Source organism: Amblyomma mixtum, chromosome 2 (genome assembly GCF_055824585.1).
Source record: "Amblyomma mixtum isolate Tamu chromosome 2, ASM5582458v1, whole genome shotgun sequence".
In the NCBI taxonomy this organism is placed as follows: domain Eukaryota; kingdom Metazoa; phylum Arthropoda; class Arachnida; order Ixodida; family Ixodidae; genus Amblyomma; species Amblyomma mixtum.
In genome coordinates this window covers 53,710,549-53,732,800 of record NC_143013.1, presented here as the reverse complement: position 1 = coordinate 53,732,800, position 22,252 = coordinate 53,710,549, and the positions used below count along the sequence as shown (strand labels likewise).

Below are 22,252 nucleotides of genomic sequence, written 5' to 3'. Positions count from 1 at the left end.
GGCAGCGTAGTTTTGGAGAAGGAAGAATGTGTGGGCCGTGACGTTAGTTGAAGTCATGTCTGTACCGGCCTCTGTAACGCTCGCAGGCCGTGAGCATACTCGTGACAAGTATACCTCTTGCTCTGTGGCCCCATGCGCTCTCGCCCCGGCGAGGTATTCTGTACCGCCACCTCACGTGCCAGTGTGTCGAAGACGATGAAGTGAGAGGCTTCCAGTGAACGCCGTGGGTATGTGCCATTCAGCCCGAGGACATCATCATCATCATCATCATCATCATCAACGCCCATGGCTGCATCGCAGAGCTGACGCGTCTTCTTCTTCTTCTTCACCTCATTATAATGGCACATACCCACGTGGGGGGATTGGCCAAGGTGTAGTGGTATACATAAGAAAATTTTCATACGATTAAACGTGAAATTTGAAAAATGTATTCATGAAAAACGACAGAAGAATAATTGAAGTGAAATAACAAAGAACATTTTGGCGAGAATAATAATCATTAAAAAAAAAAACTCCGAGATTTTTAAAGGAGTTAGCAAATCAACCTACCAGTTGACGCGTCGTTCAGCTCACCGCCTCGTTCTTCACCAAGCGTCATGGGGCTTCCTCAATAAATGTGGACCACACTTCAACAATTCTACTAAACAGCGGAGTGCATTTTACTTGAAGTCGCGAGAAGATAAGGCTGTTGTTAGCTTCAGGCAGTATCCGTGTGTAATACTTGCGACTGCTGCACTCACGAATATGCGTATATGATAGTAAAAAAAAAAAAGGAGCAAGTTGTTCTCTGTTGCACACTCTTTTAGGAGCAGGGTATGCTGGCCAAGTTCACGAGTAGATTTCGGTCGCTAAATTTACGGAATGCTTACTCTTAGCAACGGCGGCATATTTCCACTCTGAAGCATAGTAACTTGATTCAGTTAGCAATGCGAGTAAGTTTTTAAGCGCGGCACTGGAGGCCTTGAGCTAAGCAATCAGATGTTATTGAAACCTCGGTTAAAATCTTAGTAACTGCTAGAACTTCGCATGTTTGGAAGATGGAATTTGTTTCCGCTGTCAGCCATAAGTAAAGGGTGTCCTCTATCCTTAAAGAGATAGAGGACAGCTTACCGCCTTTCAACTCCTTTCGTGTTTAGCTATAGCAGGTGACTTTGAACATTCTCCTTCCATTCATCATCTTGCGATATGCCGAAGATGTGCCACATGCGCCATTTGTGGCGTTTCACTGCCTCCAGGCATTGCGGCATCGCTGATTGTGGTTAGCAACTTCTTAAGGCAGCGCGGATGGTTGGCTGTACCTTTGCAACGTTGCAATGAGGCGCCAGATGGCGCATCTCGAAAACCTTGCGGTTAAATCTACCGCAGTGCTGATCGACCGCGGGCGTTTGTTGGGCCGCTCTTAGCCGCTCCAGCCAAGCAGTGCGACAGATGTCGCAGAACGATGCTTTACGATGGAGAGATGATCGAGGCTTCTACGGTGCACAGTCGTTCTTCAGTGGTAGGGAGACAGGTGTCCAAGTGGCAAGCGACACTTCTCGCGGCCGGCATACGCTTTTATCTTCCTTCCTTATAGTTTTTATTGTTTTATATTTGAAAAAGCCACTACCACCGAACTTATACTGAATGCAGTGAGGGCTCTATCATTTAAGAATCATAGAGAGCGCGCCATTTATTGTAGTTGGTTGTCACTGTTATGCAATGTGGTTTGAAAACATGAGTTGCGGGAAAACTAGAAGGAAATTGAAATGCGCAGCAAGTATGCTGGCAGCTGTCTTCGGAAAGGGCGCAACCCTCACCTGTTCTGAAAATAGCTCGGGGGATGATCAGTGATGACAGAAGTCAAGGGGAAGTAAGAACAAAGGGGGAAACACACGAACGCACGCATACGCATACTCGCACACCGCTGAACGGAGCATGCAGAATCAATGTTAAAACTAATTACGCCTAGAAAAGGACGCGGCAACGTGGCAGATAGCTTGAAAAGCGCTGCAAAAAAAAAAAAAAAAAGAGCGTCGCTATCCGGATGGTAAAATGAACGAAACACCGCTCAAGGTATCATATTTAAAGAGTGGAAAAACGGAATGAATCGTGGGGAAGATTAAAATCATCAAATGTTTCGTTAGCTTCACGAAAATTGCGGGAAGGAATACTAAAGATACGATTGCGTGGTCTACAGCAAATAAAGTCCGTAAGTTGCGAGTGAGGCCATTGCTGTGGTAAGTGGCTCTTAGAATCTGTCCACGGGGAAGTTGGCTGTTCATTTGCACAGTTCGAAAAGCACTGACAGATGCTCTTCATGCGGGAGCGTAACGTGAATTGACGACCAGTGTATTTGTTCTCACCGGAGGACGAGTCCCGTAGACCTCCTAGGCTCTCCAGGGTCGCCACGAAACTCCGACCAAAAAATCATAATGTGAATGTTTCCGTAACACGGTGAAAACGCTCTGTTTTGCTTCTTAAAGCACGCGACTGTTAATGAGGCCGTCTCACATGGTCACGTCTGAGATAAGAGTCTGGAACGAGCGCCGCTCTGCGTGGAATGTTATGGTCTGCACGTGACATCACAAGGCCATAATGGGGCACCATACATAACTTCCACCAGCCTTTCACTCCGCAGGTGGCGATAAGCGGACTAAACAGATGCGAATGTTCCCGCCGTGCCACTGGTCTACAACATGGCGGCCGACTTGCACAAAGGTCAAACTTACCGCCATGCTATATTAGTGAACCAAAAGTACGGAGAAAGCCTGTTCGTTTGTCAGATCATCACCGGTCCGTAAGAACTTGGTCCTGGCGGAAGTTATGCATGGTCCACCTTCATGCTGCCCCCGACGTCACGTGACTGCACGCCTTGGCTGTGCGCTCATAACACACTCGTGCTGTACTTTCGCAATGCATACAAGTGTGCGCCCTCCATGTCCCTCTCCCTTTTGATGAGCGTGCCGCGATGACGTGTGCGAATCAAGCAAGAGTGTAATGGTGCCCTGGTGCCTCACAGCTGCTGGACTGCTTCACCATCCCCGTGGTTCTGGCGCTTTCGTGGCTGGCACTCAAGGTGCGCTACCACCCGGTGCACGTGCTGGGCGTGAGCGTGGCGCTGCTGGGCGTCGGCTGCCTGGTGTGGGCCGACGCCCACGAAGCCGCGGCCAGCGGACAGCTCTCGGCCGCCGCCCCCAACCGGCTGCTGGGTGACATGCTCTGCCTGGGCGGCGCCGCTCTCTACGGCGTCTCCAACGTGGCCCAGGAAGCTGCTGTCAAGCTGTGCGGCACCGTAGAGTTCCTGGGCGCCATCGGGCTCTTCGGTAGCGTCATCAACGGCATTCAGCTGTGAGTCGTTCGCCTCCTCTGTCTTGCTGCCTGGGGAAAAGGCCGGACGCGTTTTCATTGTCCAAAAATGTATACCTTCCAGCCTTTTCCTAAGTCTTGGTTAGTAAGCCAGCAGCAAGGAAGGGTTCACTGTCTTGTTGATTTTGAGAACTTAGATTTGCTGTTTTGTTCTTCGTGAACTGTCTGGTGACCCAAAACCCCCTATATCGAGGCCAAAGTGGAAGACGCCGGAAGTGGGGTTAGGCCTACTTCAACGATATTTTGCCGGGCGCTGAAGGTTTTTATTGAGTGGTAAAGCAGTGAAAAATCATCACTGCCAAACATCGCGCGCGAAATGCGAGCCAAGTCGTTATAAATGACTCGAGGAGGTCGAAGCTTTCGGGCACCAGAACTGCAAAACGGCAGCCATTCCCGACTGCCGGAAGTGACGCCGAACCCTTACGCAGCGCGAGAGGCAAGGAACACAGCAAGTTAATTCGTAAAAAAAAAAAAAAAAAATCAAGAGTAAACTACCGCAAATGTAAGGAACAATAATGCTAGAAAAAAAAACATCTACTTTCTTATCGTCTTTAGAACGCTACCCTCTTGGAGGTTGGCCCCGCCGCGATGGCTCAGTGGTTACGGCGCCCGGCTGCTGACCCGAAAGACGTGGGTTCGATCCCGGCCGCGGCGGCTGAATTTCGATGGAGGCGAAATTCTAGAGGCCCGTGTACTGTGCGATGTCAGTGCACGTTAAAGAACCCCAGGTGGCCGAAATTTCCGGAGCCCTTCACTACGGCGTCGCTCATAGCCTGAGTCGCTTTGGGACGTTAAACCCCAATAAACCAACCAAACCAACCTCTTGGAGGTTGGGCGTTATAGTGGGACGCAAAAGTGGAATACGAAGTCCAGTTAAACTGAAAATTTTGGGTCCCAAGACGCCATTTCATCTTAATCATGCTTATCATGACCCGAAAGACGCGGGTTCGATCCCGGCCGCGGCGGCAGAATTTCGATGAAGGCGAAATTCTAGAAGCCCGTGGGCTGTGCGATGTCAGTGCACGTTAAAGAACCCAGGTAGTCGAAATTTCCGGAGTCCTTCACTACGGCGTCCCTCATAGCCTGAGGACTGCAGGGAATACTGCTAAGTAAGATGTTGAAAAGTACAGGGGAGAGGACCGCCTCTTGGGGCACTCCTCTCGCTTGTCGAAATTTGCTTGATGAAACACCGTTCTGGAAGCAGTAAAATTCCCTGTCAGCAAGGAATTCAGCAACCCAAGCCACAAAGTATCTCGGAAGTCCTACTGCCTGTAGTCTTTGCAAGAGCGTCCTGTGCTCAACGCTGTCATAAGCTTTAGCCACATCTAAAGTAACAAGCGCTGCGTATTGGTTTCGGCGACGAGCTAACTGTATGCGGCTCTCCAGATCGGTATGGGCACACCATATAGAGCATCCTGGTCTGAAACTAATCTGGCAAGGGTTCAACAACCCAGTCTCTGAAATAACATACATTATTCTACCATGCAACACCCTCTCAATTAACTTAACGAGATTCGAAGTTAAAGAAATTGGCCTTATATTGTCTAACACATAACCATCTCCCTGCTTTTTAAGCAACGGGATAATCTTTGCTAGACGCCACTCATTTGGAATCCATGGCCCCTTAAGAGAGTAATTTATAAGTGCCAGTAAGTCGGTGGGAGATTCCTCGAACAAAATTTTAATCATAGAAGAAGTCACACCATCAGGGCCAGGGGCCGCGGGTGGAAGGCGGGATACAGTGTTCGAGAGCTCAGTGAGGGTGACCTCCTCGAAATCGTCCAAAGTGGCAAGAAATCTCTGAGGAGAAGGAAGAAGAGCCGTAAACCGGCGCTCAAGGCCTCTGCCTATCTCTTCCAGGGACTGTGCAAGTTCAGCCGGTGACTGAACTAGGGAGACAGCGTTCATGGTGGACGAGATTAGTTTCCTGGATTTTAGGTAATTGAATAAAGCGCGCCTATTACCAGATTTTGAAAGAAATTCGTAGCGTTCAGTATCGTGCAACTCGTTTTCACGAGATACGGTGCGCTTAAACGTAGCTGCAACGAACTTATAATCGATCCAGTTTTTGGGACACTGATTGTGGAGAAGTTTCTTCCAAGCAGCCTTTCGGCGCCTATAATCTCGAGCGCACTCTGCATTCCACCAAAGGCACGGCGATGTTCCCTTATGTGCCTGAACCAAGAACTCCGATTTTTTACGAGCTCCATCCAAAATTGAACAAATGCGGATGGCATTATCTCCACTGTTGGAATGAGATAATTCCTGAAGGTCTGCTTTGAGGGCATTTTTAAAACTGTCGTAATTTATGAATGTGCGCCGTGTGCAGTTAGGAGAGGTCAACTGGCACATAACTTGGAAGCTGATCGGAAGGTGATCACTATTGGAGGCACAGTCAACTGGCGCCCAAGAGGACACAATTATTCAGGGGGAAGAAAATGACAAGTCTAACGCTGAGCGAGACTGACCACGGACAAATGTGGGGAGACCCGAATTTAAACAGATGAGGTTATTTACACAAGCCCAGTCCCATAAGAGCGTACCGCAGCGATCTGTTCGAAACCCCCACGAAACATGATGCGAGTTGAAGTCTCCAACAATTAAAACCTGTTTCCTGCAACTAGATAAAAACGAGTCAAGAGGCCGAACTTCATGCACACCTGTTGGAAAATATACATTAGCCAGAGTGAGTGGCTGATATCCAGGAATACTGAGATCAAGTGCCTGAATTTCTCACTGCCTGTCCATATATTGAAATGACACAGTTGCCCTGTGGCAAAATTTTGTGGATACGAACAATAGCAACCCACCACCTCTTGAGGGCCGGTCAAGCCTGAAAGAACGATAATTTGTAAATTGTGCCTAGAATCTTTAGTGAGCCATGTTTCCTGAAGAGCAATTAAATCTGGACTTAATTTACTGATTAAACAAACTAAATCTGTTGAAGCAGAAAGAATAGACCGGCAGTTCCACTGCAAAACCTGCAAGGGCCGCAGCGGAGAACGCCTGATTCAAAATGCTGTTTTTTGATGTAGATTTAGAGTGATTCTTTTTATTCTTCGACTGAGAGCAAGACGGACCAGCACCACCTAACGGAGATGCACTGCGCTTTTGAGCACGCATCTCAGTCTCCATATAAACGCACTCTTCAGATGAGATTTCTGTCTCACTGTGATGTGAATAACTGGTTGTAGGGATAGACGAAGGCTGTGATTGAGTCTGACTCAGTGGATTGGAAGTCACGAGCACAGAAGGTTGGGGAGGTGCAACCAATGGAGAAGTGATTGTGCCACAAAGAGGGGCAATAGAAGCTTGCAATAAAGTGGACATTTGGGATGCCATGACGTGCGATATGCACGCGGACAGATTTTCAACTATGCGATCCATGGCACTTGCCATTGCTTTCTCCACCGCCGCCGCAATCGCTTGCGACAAGGAGGAATCCACAACGGTTGCATGCCGCGCTGCCACACTTGCATAGCCAGATGTCCTATCTTTGATGACTGCAACTGCCTCACGTCTTGAGCACCTGCGCTTGTCAATCAACTCTAGTACTTGAACTTCCTCAGCCCGCGCTGGGCATTCGGAATGGCTTGCTGAGTGTCCACCGCCACACAAACAGCATTTCTCGTGTTGAGAACACCCAGCGGGGTCGTGGCTCTCTCCACACCCACAGCAACGAAAACTCGATTTACAGGCCTTGGTGCTATGGCCAAACCTCCAGCAATTACGGCACTGAAGGGGCCAAGATGTAAATTGATCCACACGGAAAACCAAAGGCCACACCTTAACTTCAGATGGACAGGACAGCCCCGCAAATATAGCAATAACAGTCTCCGTCGGTATCTTAGTTCCATCCACCACACGACTGCATCGGTGAATGGCGATCACGCCAGCCGAAGTGAGCTTTTCTAATGTCTCAGACGCGCTTAGCCGTGGGTCTACGCCACGGACTAGCCCTTTCGAGCACGCCAGATGAGGAGGTATGAATGCGCTCACCGGGTGATTGGCAAACGACGAACACTTGAGTAGGTCGGTTACGCATGCCTGGTCTGGCGATCTGCAAACGATCCCTCCACGGCCGAACTGCCGGACGTCAGTGATCCTCATGTAATGGGGGGTGGTAGATTTAAGAGCAGCCTGAACAGCCTCGGGGTTATTCAGCTTGATGGAGCCCTCATCCGCGGGGACGAGAGCAACCGGTATACTGCTTACTCCGCCACGGAAGAAACAATCAAGAGGCAGCTCATCTGGCGAGAGACAAGCTGACCAGGGGGAGTTCCCCTGGCCTGGAGAGTTTGTGGACATCAGTCCACGTTCCCGCGTTCAGTCACCCTGGAAAATAGGAAGAGAACATAAGAAATCAAGCAGAAATTCGAGGAATAACTCAGCACCGCCTGGTACTTAGCCGCAACCCAACAGCAGATTAAGATGATGATGATGATGACCTCGGGCTGAATGGCACATACCCACGGCGGGGGACTGGCCAGGGTGCATAGCGGATACAAACGCACTCGTGTACAGGGAATGGAGTATAATTAAATCTAAAATTTTGGGACGCAGAGCTAGAATTTGTACAAAACAAAAAATACGGAGAAAGAAAAGTTGTGAATTTACATTCTAGCAGAGGAATCTACCAGATGAAATTATATAATCGTGAATAGAATCGAACACTGGTTTCAGGGCATATCCCTTGGCGCTTGCCCCGAAGGATAAGAGAATCGGAATAGATAGAGGAAGCCCAAGCCGAGCGAGGGGGATCTCCAAGTAAATTCTACGGAGAGCAGCGAGCCGCCGGCAGGAGAGGAAAAAATGTTCTATAGACTCAGTTTCGCCACAAGACTCACAAAGGTTGGATATCGAAAGCCCCGATCGGCATAAATAAAGATTTAGCCGCGGTATCCTGCAGCGCAAAAGGGTCATGGACACCTCACATTGCCTCGAACTGCACATCCGCACACTCCAAGGAAATGCCAGGTGTTGAAAATCCGCTGCAGCGAGGAGAGGCTCATGGCTCAAGGTGTGGAAACGCTGGAATCGCTGAAAGCGTGCTAGAGTCAAGTGAACAGTATTTGGGACGAAAGGGACAATAGGACCATTAAGGGCAGACTTTGCTAAAAAATCAGCCCTCTAATTAGAAACAATGCCACAGTGCCCAGGGACCCAGTGAAAGCGAACTTCTGAAACATGTGGAGGAATAAAAAATTGAAGGGAACGGCTCATAGGAGTATCACTCGAGGTTTCGAGCGCTGCCAAAACAGAAAGGTTGTCTGAGAGTATAATAACCCGAGTGATACCGGAGCTACTGCACCTCTTTCTTTCTTTTTTTCTTTCACCCCCTCCTCCAACCTTTCATACCGCGGAGCGGCTGATGTGCCCAGAGAGTAGTGAGACTGCCTCTTTCCTTTCCTCAAAATCAATTTTTCATTTCCATTTCTATCAGCCCACTATTATCGTCATCTCTGTGGCGTCCTTCCCTTCTTTCATTTTCCTGTTTTAATCAAAGCCAGTCCAGCCGCATTCGAGATCGAGAAAGTAAAGAACGCCCTGCACGGCCAGCACGCTCCACGAGAGACCGCTCAGAAGAACAGCTCGTGACCGCATTGTTAGAACGTTGCACACGATGGCCGAGGACCACGACGAAGACGAGCGACCTGGCCAGGCGGCCACGGCGGAGAAGAACGCCAACGGAGCTCCCGACGAAGAGCACGCCAAACGGGACGGCTCTGACAGCGACGAGACGGCGGAACAGGAGCCAGAGCCTCCGTACTACAGCCCGGGCTGTCCGTCTACCACCGAAGAAGAGGAGGCGGCGGCCGCCGCCGCCGCCGCCGCTGAGCCGGAAGAGGAAGGCGGCACTTGGGCCAACCGCGCCTTCCTAGCATGGGTCTTCTGCGGCGTCGGCGCGGCCATCATTGTCATACCACTGGCGTTCATTCTGCTGCCGCTGCTCTTCCCCATCGAGGAGGGCAAAGCCGCCGACCGTGCCGTCCCGCCATCCCCGGACGAGAACAAGGGTGGTGGTGGGTCGCCCGGGGGCCCGATTATTATTAACCCTTCCTGCACGAAGACCAGCCCCAAAATTTCCGGAGACGTCTCGGGCCTCGATGACGTTGACTACCCCGGAAAACCCAACACAACAACTCAATCTGTACCGAAATTATACTGCCTGTACAACAATTCTCGATACCGCAACTCAGCCGGCAAGGATTTCCTCCCCAGGCACGTCCCGTTCGCTCTCTGCCCTAGCCTGGTCTACTGGTCGATGGCCATCACGGGTGGCCTTATAACCAGCAGGGCAGAGAAGTTCGACGAAAAATACGGCCTCTACAAACTCCGGGAGATCAGTATAATTCAGCTGACCAACGTAACAGGCGCTAAGCCTTCAAATATCCTTATGACCCTCGGAGGATACCCCGAAGACAGCGGGCATTTCCATCTCCTAGCCGCCAACCACACCATGAGGCACAGGCTGGTCAGTGAAGTGTACGTGAAAAGCTTTAAATACAAGCTCAATGGCACCAACCTGCACTGGGTGAGCGGCAGCAAGTCCTGCGAGAGCGGCCTCGACGAGCAGCGATTTAGGACTCTGTATCTCTTCCTGGATGACGTCCTCGCCTTGGTGAGCCTGAATTTCTTTCCAGGCGAGTTTCTCATGACTTTAATGATCGACCCGCAAGATCTTTCAAACACCGTCGCAATTCAGCGCCTGGCAGCCAAGGCAAACGTAACTTTTCTAAACACTCACCTAATAACAGGGGCGACAAACACCCTCGAAGGTTACTGTGAAACCGCGAGCATCATCCAAGGCATTGTGAAGAACATCACGAATAATACATCATCAGCTCGAAACATAGTGTGCCCGAGCGCTACGGTGTCTGTGCCCGCGTGGACATCGGAGTCCGAGGCAAAGCCTGTTCCAGCGCAGTCGAACTCCAAAACGGAAGGCAGGCTGGCAATGTACGAATTGTGCAACGGGTGCAAAGTGGCAAGTTCAGTGCACCCGGACTGCTACGTTTGTAAGACAAAGTTCGGCGCTGACGACGTGTACTGTGCTGTGGACACTAAGGACGCTGCGGGAAAAAAATACCAATCAGGGCCTGGAGTGTGCATGCTCCTGTACGACGTGGACTTCGACAACTTTTTCCAGCAGTGTGGCTCAAAAAACAAGGATCTGTTCTTGAGGACGACATCTTACGTGAAAGCACTGACTGAATACACGAGTTTCAACCCGGAGGATTTTTTACCTGCGTAGTATAGAGGCCCGGATTCATTTTTTTAGGGGGAGGGGGGGCGCACCAAATATAAAGCGCAAAAGGACTACGGTGAGCTCTTAACGCGTGTAACGTGTTTGTACACGTGCGCTGCGACGCATCAGTGTAAGAATCTCATTCCTCGTTCCGATTATGTATCTCGTTCATCGAGGAACAGACTGACTGTGCTTCCTAGGGAGCTGAGAAGTGTTAAATGCTTTTTTTTTTACCGTTGGCACTTACGGGTCACGTGGCCAAATCTCCTAAACTCTAATTTGAGGCCGAAGTTACGAGCATGTGCATGTGTTGGGTGAGCGTCTATTCCAGGATCGCTACCATTTGCATAGCCCGCGCACGAATCCTAACCAGCGGGAGATGATCTTCCGGAAGCGACATTTTAAGAAAGCCGGTGAACGGATGCGTTTTGAAAACGTGGGGCATCCGACGAAAGGTATGTTGGACTCGCAAAAAGATTTAAAAATAAAATAACCCAGCCCGTGCCAGTGCGCGTTCTGGAGGAGAAGACGGGCGGCGAACTTCGACGTCTTAAATGTCGTAAGGTCCCGCGATAAAGCGTCTCTTCTTAATGCGCCGCCAGGCGCACTTTCTCTAAAAAGCAAAAAAAAAAAAAACAGGCGAGCACGATACGCGCAGCATAGGCGGGGTCGCAAAAGCAGGAAGGGAGAAAAAAAAAAAGACCCCCTTTCTCACCTCTAAAAAGAATGCAACAACGTTACCGATAATAAAATGCAGGTTTCGTGCTACATATGCAGGAACGTAACGGTTATTCATATGGCACCACTGAACCTCGTATCATTTTGAGTGAGCGTTGTTTTTATGCGTAGCATATTGCAATCACTCAGTTCAGCCCTTGGGCGCGGCCGGGCAACCACCAAACCACGTGACGTGACGTCACGACAGCCGGAGGAAAAACCGTAGGTAAAGATGATGGCGATTCTTGGTGACAATTGCAAACACAGTAAACAGGAAAAAAAAAAAAGGAAAAAAAAAGAGGAAAAAAAGGAAAGAAAACAAGAAAAAGAAAAAAAAGGCTGCTGAGCATGGTGGCGGTTGCCACCGCCCCGTTTCAAAAGGGGCGCTCCTATCCATCCATCCATCCATACGTCACGGAGGAAAAGCTGCTGAGAAAATCGAGTGCCGCCAAGCAATACCTCGCGCAAAAAGACCGCGCAATATGCAACGCATTCTTGGCTTAACCAAGCTAAGCCTGGGCATCTTTTTTACTCCTTTCTGCTCAGAGTGCGGGCGGAGTGCATTACGGTTTGAAAATAAACTGTGTTAGCTTTCAGTCACGAGTAAGGCCTCATTGTTTTCCTCCTTGCGTTTCGCCTGACGCTGGTTGTGCATCATGCATGCGTGCTATGCGATGGCCAACCGCCGAACGAAAAGGTTTGAGGAGACACTTGAGCTCCGCCTTAAAGGGACCCAGAAACACAATCTTAGTTGACTGTTTTGCCTGTTGATCGCATACAGTGAGTTACAATGGTGATATTAGCGTCGGTAATACCGCGTATATTCCGTTTTTAATATTTTAATGTCCTCCCAAAAACAAATTCATGGCTCTGATGGTGTCCTAACACAGTGGCAGGTTTCAGCAGCGGATATGACATCACCTGGCGCGAGCTTGATGATTGAACAAACAGTAAATGTACTGCAAATTGTGTGAATAAATAGAGACACATTTTGTCACCTGTCGGAGTTTTATATTAGATCAACAAAAACAACTTGTTCGTCTTAGATAAAAGCCCTGCAAAGCAAGCAAAATAAAAATACACCACCAGGGGCTCTGGCATGGAAACGACGCTGCCAGTCTCAGCAATATAGTGAACTAGAATACTCAGTATTCTAGTTCACTATACTCAGCAAGAACGAGTTAGAGAGCAGGCAACCATGGAGTGCAAACTTCCGCGCAGTGCTCCGGCAGGCTATTTTGGTTGGTTGCGCCAGGGGCCGTCATTGGGAGAACGAAATAGGAGTGGGAAGCCCCGCGAAAATCGAGTTGAGGGCAGCGTTTTGTTTGCTTGTATTTTGAAATTTCTTCACTGAATAACTCCCGTTCCTGTTCATCGATTCCTGTAATTCTTTTTAAGTCAGCATATGTGTGACATAAAGAATCCACCTGAAGTATATCCGGTATCCCCCAAGCCGTGTTTCGCAGCTAGCGCAATGAGTTAGTTCCCATACATGCAGAATTGGTCATTGTCTACAGTCATGGATTCTTCGAAGCCCTCATATCACTCCTGGGGCAATGGTGCAGCGATTGAGCGGTGCGCCAGTGCCCTGCAATGGCAGGTGCTGCCAACGTTGGGCCTTGTGCGACCCTGCTTACGCTTCCCGAGATAGCAATCATTAACTGCCACCTGTCACGGTGGGTAGTTTGCTCAGAATCCGGTGGGCAGTTCGTAATCACGCCGTGAAGTCACGTGATTTATAGGTGGCCCACCTGCCTCCGCGGTTGCTTCTCGGGGGATTTTTCGTGGATTTTTCGCTCACGATCGACGACGGCGACACCGGATTTTCTGCGGCACGAGTTCCTTGACGCGGTCGTGTTCACATTCACTACCCAACGTGGCCCCCATCAGATGCCTACTAAATTCGTTTTCAAGAAATGAAAGCCACATGCCGCGGTGGCTGCTCGTCTACTGAGCCGGAGTACCCGGGTTGGAAAACCACCGCGGCGACAGCGTTTCGATAGAGGCAGAACGCAAAAGGCGCCCGTGCGCTGTGCGATGTCAGTGCACGTTAAAGATCCCCAGGTGGTCGAAATTATTCCGGAGTCCTCCACTACGGCACCTCTTTTTTTCTTCTTTCACTTCCACCTTCCTTCCTTCCCTCACGGTGCGGTTCAGGTGTCCACCGAGATATATGAGAGACAGATACTGCGCCATTTCCTTTCCTCAAAAACCAATTTACAAATTTATTTACGCAAAAAGGCGTCCGTGCGCTGTGCGATGTCAGTGCATGTTAAATATCCCAGGTGGTCGAGTGAGTGAGTGAGTAGAAACTTTATTGATTTCTTCAGTTTCGCTTGCGGTGGAGGTCGTCTTCAGGTCTTGAGGTTGCCTCTTAGCCTTGGGTGGGCCCCTAGTCCAGGGCTCCACTGAGTCTGGCCACCCCGCTTGCGTATGCTATGAGTGCCCTTTGGGTCTCTAGCCCGCAGCTGGTGAGCCGGCTCTCCCATTGCTCCGCACTTGGTGTGTCGTGTTTGTGGAACGATATGTTTCTGTCGCATTCCCATGTTATGTGGTATAGTGTTGGCCTCGCTTCGCACCAAGGGCATGTGGCGCGGTATTGCGTTGGGAGCATCTTGCTTAGTATATATAAATTTGGGAAAGAGCCTGTTTGTAATTTCCGCCATTTTGCGGCTTCTTCCTTGCTTAGCTCTTTGTGTGGTGGGGGATATTTGTATCTCAGACCCCTGTATAGACTTAGTGTTTCAGAATACCCAGCCCCTCGGTCTGTCGAGAGCTCCTCCGGGGCTTGTGACTCCCCTGCTCGGATGGTAAATCCTCGAGCTAGTTCGTAATTAATTTCCTGAAACCTCTACTACAGCATCTCGTTCTTGCTTTTTTCTTTCATTCCCTCCTTTATCCCTTCCCTTACGCCATAATTCGAGTGTCAACCGAGATATGAGAGTTACCGCGTCATTTCCTTACCTCGAAACCAAATTTTAATTTCAGTGAAAGCCGCAATAAGTGCCTCACTTCTCTGTGGACACGTGAACAGCGCCGTAACGGAAAGCATGTAGGTAGGAGTGAAAGAAGAAAGAGAGAAAGAGATGCCGTAGTGGAGGTCTCCGGAATAATTTCGACCACCTGGGGATCTTTAACGTGCACTGACATTACAGATCAGACGGGCACCTTTGTATCTGAAAATGAAAATTAGTTTTGAGGAAAAGAAATGACGCAGTAACTATCTCGGATATCTCGGTGGACACAACGCCGTACGGGAAGGGGTAAATGAGGAAGTGAAATAATTGCCGACGATTACGTTACTTGTTGTTGTTGTTGTTGCGACCATGAGAGAAGGATGAAGAGGAAAGTGCACGGGCCTGCCGACTGCCTCGTGCCGAGGCACCACCGCTGCCACGTGCAGATGGATGAGAGTTAACAGATGAGAGGAGAGGAAGGAATGAAAGAAGAGGCGCGCATCGCAACAACCGCGTCCTCCGAAGTGAACACTGGCTGAAACAACTGATTGTGCGATGTCAGAGCATGCGTGGCGCTTTGAGTGTCGCCTTGAGTGCATAAAGGCCAGTTATCGCATTGCACCTGCTAGAACTGTGTAGGAGTGCTCTCACACAAAGATTCCGGACGTACTCAAGAAAACATGGCTGCATTTCGTGGGATCAAAGTATGTTGGCCCAGACATGAGGTGCAAAGACAGGAAAATGTAGTATGGGAGATGCTCATATTATTGGCGGAAGTTTTAAACCCCTCAACCCTTGATCTTCGCGTATACAGTAGAGATCGATATCTATCTCGTCTGTATTCAAGAGATGGATATATATCTCTGCTGCATTCACGAAGTTCAATAGCCTACGAGTTCAAAACATTGGGCAACATCTTGAGCTTCTCCCATCCTATCCTCCTCAGCTTGTATTTACACCCCAGGCACATTACCGCCGCTTAATACAGTATGTCGACCCCGCCGTGAAGGCTCAGTGGTTACGGCACTCGGCTGCTGGCCCAAAAGACTCGGGTTCGATCCCGGCCGCGGCGGCCGAATTTCGATGGAGACCAAATTCTAGAAGCCCGTGTACTGTGCGATGTCAGTGCACGTTAAAGAACCGCAGGCGGTCGAAATTTCCGGAGCCCTTAACTACGGCGTCCCTCATAGCCTGAGCCGCTTTGGGACGTTAAACTCCTATAAACCAACCAACCTAATACAGTATGTCGGAGATTTGTTCAACCATGCCGGAAACTTCGCAAGCTACTAGAGCTCGGACTGAGTAGCGATATGAGAGTGTGGCCTTCAACTTCTTGGATGCGTCCGTGGTTTCACCCCTTTATGAAGTATAATGCGCAGCTCATTAGGAACAAGGCCTGTTGGTAATTGTGAATGATGAAGAGGTTGTGGTCGTGACGTTCGCCTGTACAATAATTATCTCTGTGATTGTTTCTTGTGTGTTCTGTTCTGAAAAATTCACGGGGGCGCTTTGTTGACCTAAAGCGCGGAGAGGCGAAAGCCTTAAGCGCGGTGTTGCTGCTAGTGTCACTGATGTGTGGTTACGATGTTAAGCTTCGCATCTGAGTGTGGAACGCGATAGCGTCTTGCAACGCTGCCAGGGAGTCCACAGAACGCCATCGCCCGTTCGGCCCTACGCCTCGCTCGTCGGTAAATTAGTTTTTGAGGGAAGGAAATGTATCTGTCTCGCATATCTCGGTGGACACCTGAACCTCGCCCAAGGGAAGGGAGGAAGATGGGAGTGAACGAAGACACCGCATTCACTAGACGCGCCTTTGTTCATTACAAACCATCGAGCTGGCATGACGGAGTGGTTACCGTGCTCGTCTCGCACTCCGGAGACCCTGGTTCGATTCCCGAACTCGACCGAATTCCTTCTCGGTTTTATTAAGGCGAAAGCCTTTAATGCCTCATACTGTCGTTAGCAGAGGCGTCGGCAGCCGTGTCGACAGACCCGTCGGCAGGAGTGTCGACAGACGCGTCGGCAGCCGTGTCGACAGACGCGTCGGCAGATTCGTCCGCCTTTCGGCGTCACTGCTTAAAAGGCTCAGGGTTCCAGCATGAATAAAGGCGCATCTAGTGCATGCATGGGCTTCATAAATAAAATAAAAAGAGTAAAGTCAAGAAAAGGAAAATAAAAATAAGCAAATAAACAAGGATAAAAACAAAATAAAGATAAGATGTGGAAATAAAAATAAAAACAATAAAATTAAGAAAAGGAGCAGAACAAAGAAAAAACAAACTATGAACAATAAAAAGTAAATAAACACAAACAGTGGCCAGGAAACGCTTTCGCTTTGCAGCACTTTAGGGAGCCAAAGTGCCCCCTGAATTTTTTATTTATATATCTGGTGTGACTAGAAAGCTTAATTAGGCTTTGGTTAATTAAGCAATGAACTAAACTCAGTCCCACTTAGTAGGAGCGTCACATACGATCCCTGTAATTGGTTGCATGGTTACTAGCCTCAGTACTATTGGCCCCGTTTGAAATTCGCGCACTGTGACGTCACGACCATTTCGACCAATTGAAAAGCCTGCCATTTCTGTCGACAACAACTGCTTACAACGATGAGGTATTAAAGGCTTCCGCCTTAAAACGTAATTGGCCCCACCTGCCCCTCCCACAGAAGTGGTTAAAGGCAAAAATGCTTATTCGCGTATATTCTGGAACGTATAACGCGCGAATACAAAAGATCTCTCTAGTACCTATCGATTCCCGACGTTAGGAAGCGATTAACTAGTCATGTGCTTAAACGAAGAGGAAAAAAATCATGGCCACTTTGTTGACCTAAAGTGCGGTGAGGCGAAAGCCTTAAGCGGGGTGTTGCTGTTTGTGTCACTGATATGTGGTTAAGGTGTTAAGCTTCGCCTCTAAGAGCGGAACGCGACAGAGACTTGCAACGCTGCCAGGGAGTCCATTGAACGCCATCGCCCGTTCGGCTGTACGCCTTGCTCGTCGGTAAATTGGTATTTGAGGAAAGGAAATGCATCTGTCTCTCATATCTCGGTGGACACCTAAACCTCGCAACGGGAAGGGAAGAAGATGGGAGTGAACGAAGACACCGTATTCACTAGACGCGCCTTTGTTCATTCCGAACCATCGAGCTGGCATGGCGGAATGGTAGCGTGCTCGTCTCGCACTCCGGAGACCACGGGGTTCGATTCCCGATCTCGGCCAATTTCCAACTCGGTTTTATTTATTTATCTGGTCTGACTAGAAAGGTTAATTAGGTTAATTAGTTACGTAAACAATTAACTAAACTTAGTCCCACTTACTTGGAGCATCACTATACGATCCCTTTAATTGGTTGCATGGTTAGTAGCCAAAGTACAATTGTCCCCGTTTGAAATTCGCGCACTGTGACGTCACGACCGTTTCGACCAATTGAAAAGCGTGACATTTCTGTCGACAACTCCTGCTTACAACGATGAGGCCTTAAAGGCTTCCGCCTTAAAAAGGAAGAAATGGTTAACACAGTCTCAAAACAGTTCCGCGAAAGAGCCTTACAAATAACACTTCCTTAGAGAGTACAGGAGGAGGAGGAGGAATTTCTTCAAAGGTGAAAAATGGAACTTGAGATCTACGCTAGGTGGTCAGAGCACGTTGTTTCGCGATGACCTCAGTAGCGCGCTCGAAAGATCGGTGTTGGACTGCCAGGTCAGAGCTTAGCAGCGTGGCCTCCCGTTGCCTAAAAGTACTGAGCTGCAACTCTGGTTTAGGCAGATCTGCGGGGTCAAGCCCTTAGGATGTGGGATCTAATGGCGCGTTCACCACAGAGAGCGCAGTCGGGGCTATAGTTCCCTGGAAACATGGCGGGAAAGTACAATCGTTTTTTTTTTTTTCGGTGGTACAAGTCAGTAAATTGTGCATGATGTTTGAAAAACAAAAACTGAACGAAGATCTTATACCTAAATCTAGAGCAGCTCAACGCGAGAGAGAAATTGTATGACCCGTGTGTTGTTCATTCTTCTTACTCGGAGATGTCAAGGTACTTCATTATACAACTAGCCCACAGTGACCCAAACTGACGCCTGGTTAAGCTCAGCAGCTGCTGTTTGGGCCTGCTTTAATGATCTCGAATCATAATTCGTGTCAGCCGCGGTACGCTAGCAACCCTAGCCTTTGCGTTAATGTTGCTCTAATGCAGTGAAGTTTCGAAGGACCGTTAAGGTAAGTTTTTTTTTACCATGGTATCTTATCGAATAATCTGGGCCATTCGGTCGTGTATTAGAGCTTTCATTTTGTTCACAAAACGGAGGAATAAAGGCGAAGCAAGTGGCGACTGCATCAGCACTTTTGAACTCCTCACGTGACGTGGTAACAAACAGGCGTGTTTTTTTTTTCTCGTCATGTTGCTTTGGCAGTCATGGCTTAATCAGTGGCTCACATCGTCAGTTTAGCTAGCACCAAGGTCTTAAGCTCCTGTCACGATAAACGGCCCCAAAGTTCACCCGTCGCATTTTCTATTATTACGTCACTAGTTACGTCACCAGTCACGTTTGAGGGGCCGGATAGTGCAAGCGGTGTTTGTTTAAGGCGCCCTCTTTGCAAAAAGCGCCATTATTTAGTTGCGCGTGTAACGCAGTGAAAGCGGTGTGGAGGTCCCCGACTTTATATCCAGGAAGCCACGAGCGATTCACGAAATCCTGTTTAGCGTCCCTCTTAACCAAGAAACTTTTCCTTGGGATTTTTCTCTGTGGGAGGTGAGGCTATATCCCAGCAATAGCAAAGGATGCCAATAAAGGCCAAATGACTAAGTTAAGAATTCGAGTTCAGTCCCGGTCACATATTCAGAAACATGCAACAGCAGTAGTTCCCACTGCTTTCTGGGAGAAAGCACTTCATTCTTCCGACCTTAGATACTCGTATTACCGAGACCTTAAAAGAATCGCCAGATCGCACACCGAACAAGATTCAGCGAGTGTGTCAAAGGTGTGGTTTATAATATCCCTCTGGCTTGTGGCAAACAATATATAGGGCAGACGGGAAGGTGCCTTAATGATAGGATAAGGGAACATGCATCATCGCTATCAGGTGCCCCAAGCAGCAATCTAGCCCTGCATTGCAGAGATTGTAAAGAAAACAAAAAAGGAAAAAAAGTGTGCAAGTGTGAGCCCAAGTTGCATGAAGTTCAAGTCATGAAAAGGTTTGCAGACCAAGTGACACGTGAGATCCTGGAGGCATTGGCGATACGGGAAACAGGACAGCGGTGCGTTAGTACACCATCAATCTCTCTATCAAGAAAAGAAATTTCCTTCTTGAACGAACCCCACGGGAGATAAAAGCAAGATCTTTTTGACAAGGAAACAAAAAGCGCGGGTTTTCCAATAAAATTTTAGTTGACAGTCAGCTTCGTCTACGTTCTACGTGTTCCTTTCTGTGTCTGCGTCTTGTTATTTCAGCTGTACCCACCAAGAATTACCGAGACCGACCGGCGCATACTTTGCCTTAATCTTTTGTCGCCGTTTCTTTCAGCACTGTTGTTTTTTTTTTTTTTTGCCTTTCGCTCACTGAGATTTAACGGACATTATCTGGTACAGAATCCCTTTCTGTTTCGGAAAAATATGGCTAGACAGAGAGATGCTGCACGGCCAACAAAAAAAAAAAAAATGAAGACATCCAACGCTACCGGCCCAGAGTAGGATGACAAAGCTGACGCGGCAAGCTCGACGAGCTTAACGTGGTCAGGACACATGTCGAGCACGCGACAGTGCTGCAGTGCTGCGGTGAAGCCCCATCTATCCTCGCAAAAAGGTGCCGGCGCAGTTTGTCACAATTCTGACGCCGCTGTGACGTTCACCCTTGTGAGCGCGCAAAGGGGACAACTTACGACACGGCTTACAGGTTGCTTTGGCGACCGAGCTGACTATTCTGCGGGCTCTAAGACCACCGGACATGCGTGCTGGCAAAAACAAGGCCGTGAACAAAGTAGGGTGAAAAACAAAACAAGAGAAGTAAATAAACAATGAAAAGGAGGGAAAAGAAATAGGAAGAAAAAGAAAGAAGCAATAAAGGCAAGATGAAAAGAAAGTAGGAAAAAAGAAATGATAATGAATGAAAGAAGGAACGAAAAACAAAGAAAGAAAGAACGAAAGAAAGAAAGGAGGAAAGAAAGAGAGAGAGAAAGAGAGATAGAAACAAAGGAAAGAATAAAGTTAGGCAGGAAGAGAGTAAGGAAAGAAGGAAAAAGGAAGAAAATAAAAAACAAAGAGAAAGAAAGAAAGAAGGAAAGAAACAAAGGAGAAGGACAAGGAAAGTAAGTGGCAATGAAAGAAAGAGAAAGAAAGTGACAATCAAAGAAAGAGAAAGAAAGTGACAATCAAAGAAAAAGGAAAGAAATGAAGAGATCAAGAAAGAAAAAGAGAGAAATGAAGAGATAAAGGAAGAAAGGAAGAAATAAATAAAGAGAGAAAGGATTAAATAAGAAAATGAAAGAAAAAAGGAAAGAAAGTATAGTAGAAAATCTTTTGAGTCCGTCATATGTCCTCTGTCTCTGTTATTTCCTTGCGCGTGGGTTCCTTTCAGAAACACATTGCCTATGTTTTGCTGTTTTTTCTTCAAATGATTTCGTGTTTTATATTGCTGCTAAAGCGACCCCAGGTGAAAAGGGAGATTGCGAAACTGTGTCGCTTCCTGCGCTGTCCACCCACTGCGCGATGACAGTTTCAACCAGAGCAGCCGCTTCTGCAGGCAGTCGCAAAAAAGACCTTATTTGCAGCGAAGCTGCCTGGCCACTCGAATTCAAACACGCCTTGTGTATGTGCGGCCACTGATGCGTGACAAGTAGTGCCCGCTGAGACGGCGTCGTGATAAACACAGCACTGTTTTACTGCTGAGAGAAGGCAAGAGTGATGTTTCGCGACAGGCGAGCAGTGGAAAGCCAATGTAGCCTCTCACGGGTCCCTTCGGATTTACACCGTGCGAATAAAAAATTTAGAATGCGGCCATAGAGCTTTTCCGTGTCATCTCTGAGGACGAATGATCGGTCGCCCGAGCTGAAAAGATGGAAAGGCCAGAAATGGAGACAGAGAGCGAATTTTTTGTTGTAATACTGTCTTCATTTTTTCCCCGTTTTTAAGTTTATAACGAGGCATGCGTTTGTATCATGTCTATCGCAGTGTGTTGTACAAGTTAGGTTACGCAGGGACAGACGCCACTTTCGACTGAATTATTCTTCGCACATGCCTGCCATTATACGAGTGTACCCACGGCGGTATCAAAAATTCAAGCCGGCAAGGTACGTGCTTAAAAATGTCATCCACTAACTATCCTTGCAACAGCATCGTCTCAGAATCGCTACCAACCGGATAAGACGAATTAGCAAAAAGAAAACAGTCTAGACAGGAAACAACAAACGACAAACTGCGGCACTTAGACATCCGTAATCCAAAGAAAACCATCAAAGCATTTAAAAAATTCCAACCGGTTTCAGGCGTGTTCATTGTCCGTCTTTGAATCCTCGTGAAGCATGTTCTAATTCTATGTTTGGATGGTTTTTCTACACCATGGATAGCCACGAGTCTTAGCACACTGTTTAGTCGTTTTGCCTCGCTTCAGGCATTTCCTTTTTTTTTTTGGAGCGCCTGTGCGCTATAGCCGCTTGGTAGGGATTGTAAGATGGTGGTATTTACTGATAATTCGTGTCCCACGTAATGCATGTACTACCTCGTTGGTCTGTATGCCTGATTAGACTGTGGAATGTGGAGTTGGGAGCAAAAATATGCGATCTGCGGGTGAATGGGAAAAAAATTATAACGGTGCAGTCACTTAAGCCACTCACCAGAAATCGTGGCTTCTTCATCAGCCGGTATCAATACCACATGACTGGGTTGAGAAACATTGCTAAAATAATTTTTAAGGCGAAAGCCTTTAATGCCTCATACTGTCGTTAGCAGACGCGTCGGCAGCCGTGTCGACAGACGCGTCGGCAGGAGTGTCGACAGAC

General features: G+C 48.3%; 1 protein-coding gene across 2 annotated transcripts in view; it reads left to right on the top strand.

The window, feature by feature from the left end:
* The window catches only part of LOC149359389 (queuine/queuosine transporter SLC35F2-like), a 291,042-nt gene that overhangs the window by 247,838 nt on the left and 20,952 nt on the right, over nucleotides 1–22,252 (top strand). For both annotated transcript variants that reach the window (XM_089571608.1, XM_089571609.1), the window contains one exon: nucleotides 2,999–3,327. In XM_089571608.1, coding sequence (XP_089427734.1) covers nucleotides 2,999–3,327 — 329 coding nt within the window. The remainder of the gene's footprint in view (nucleotides 1–2,998; nucleotides 3,328–22,252) is intronic.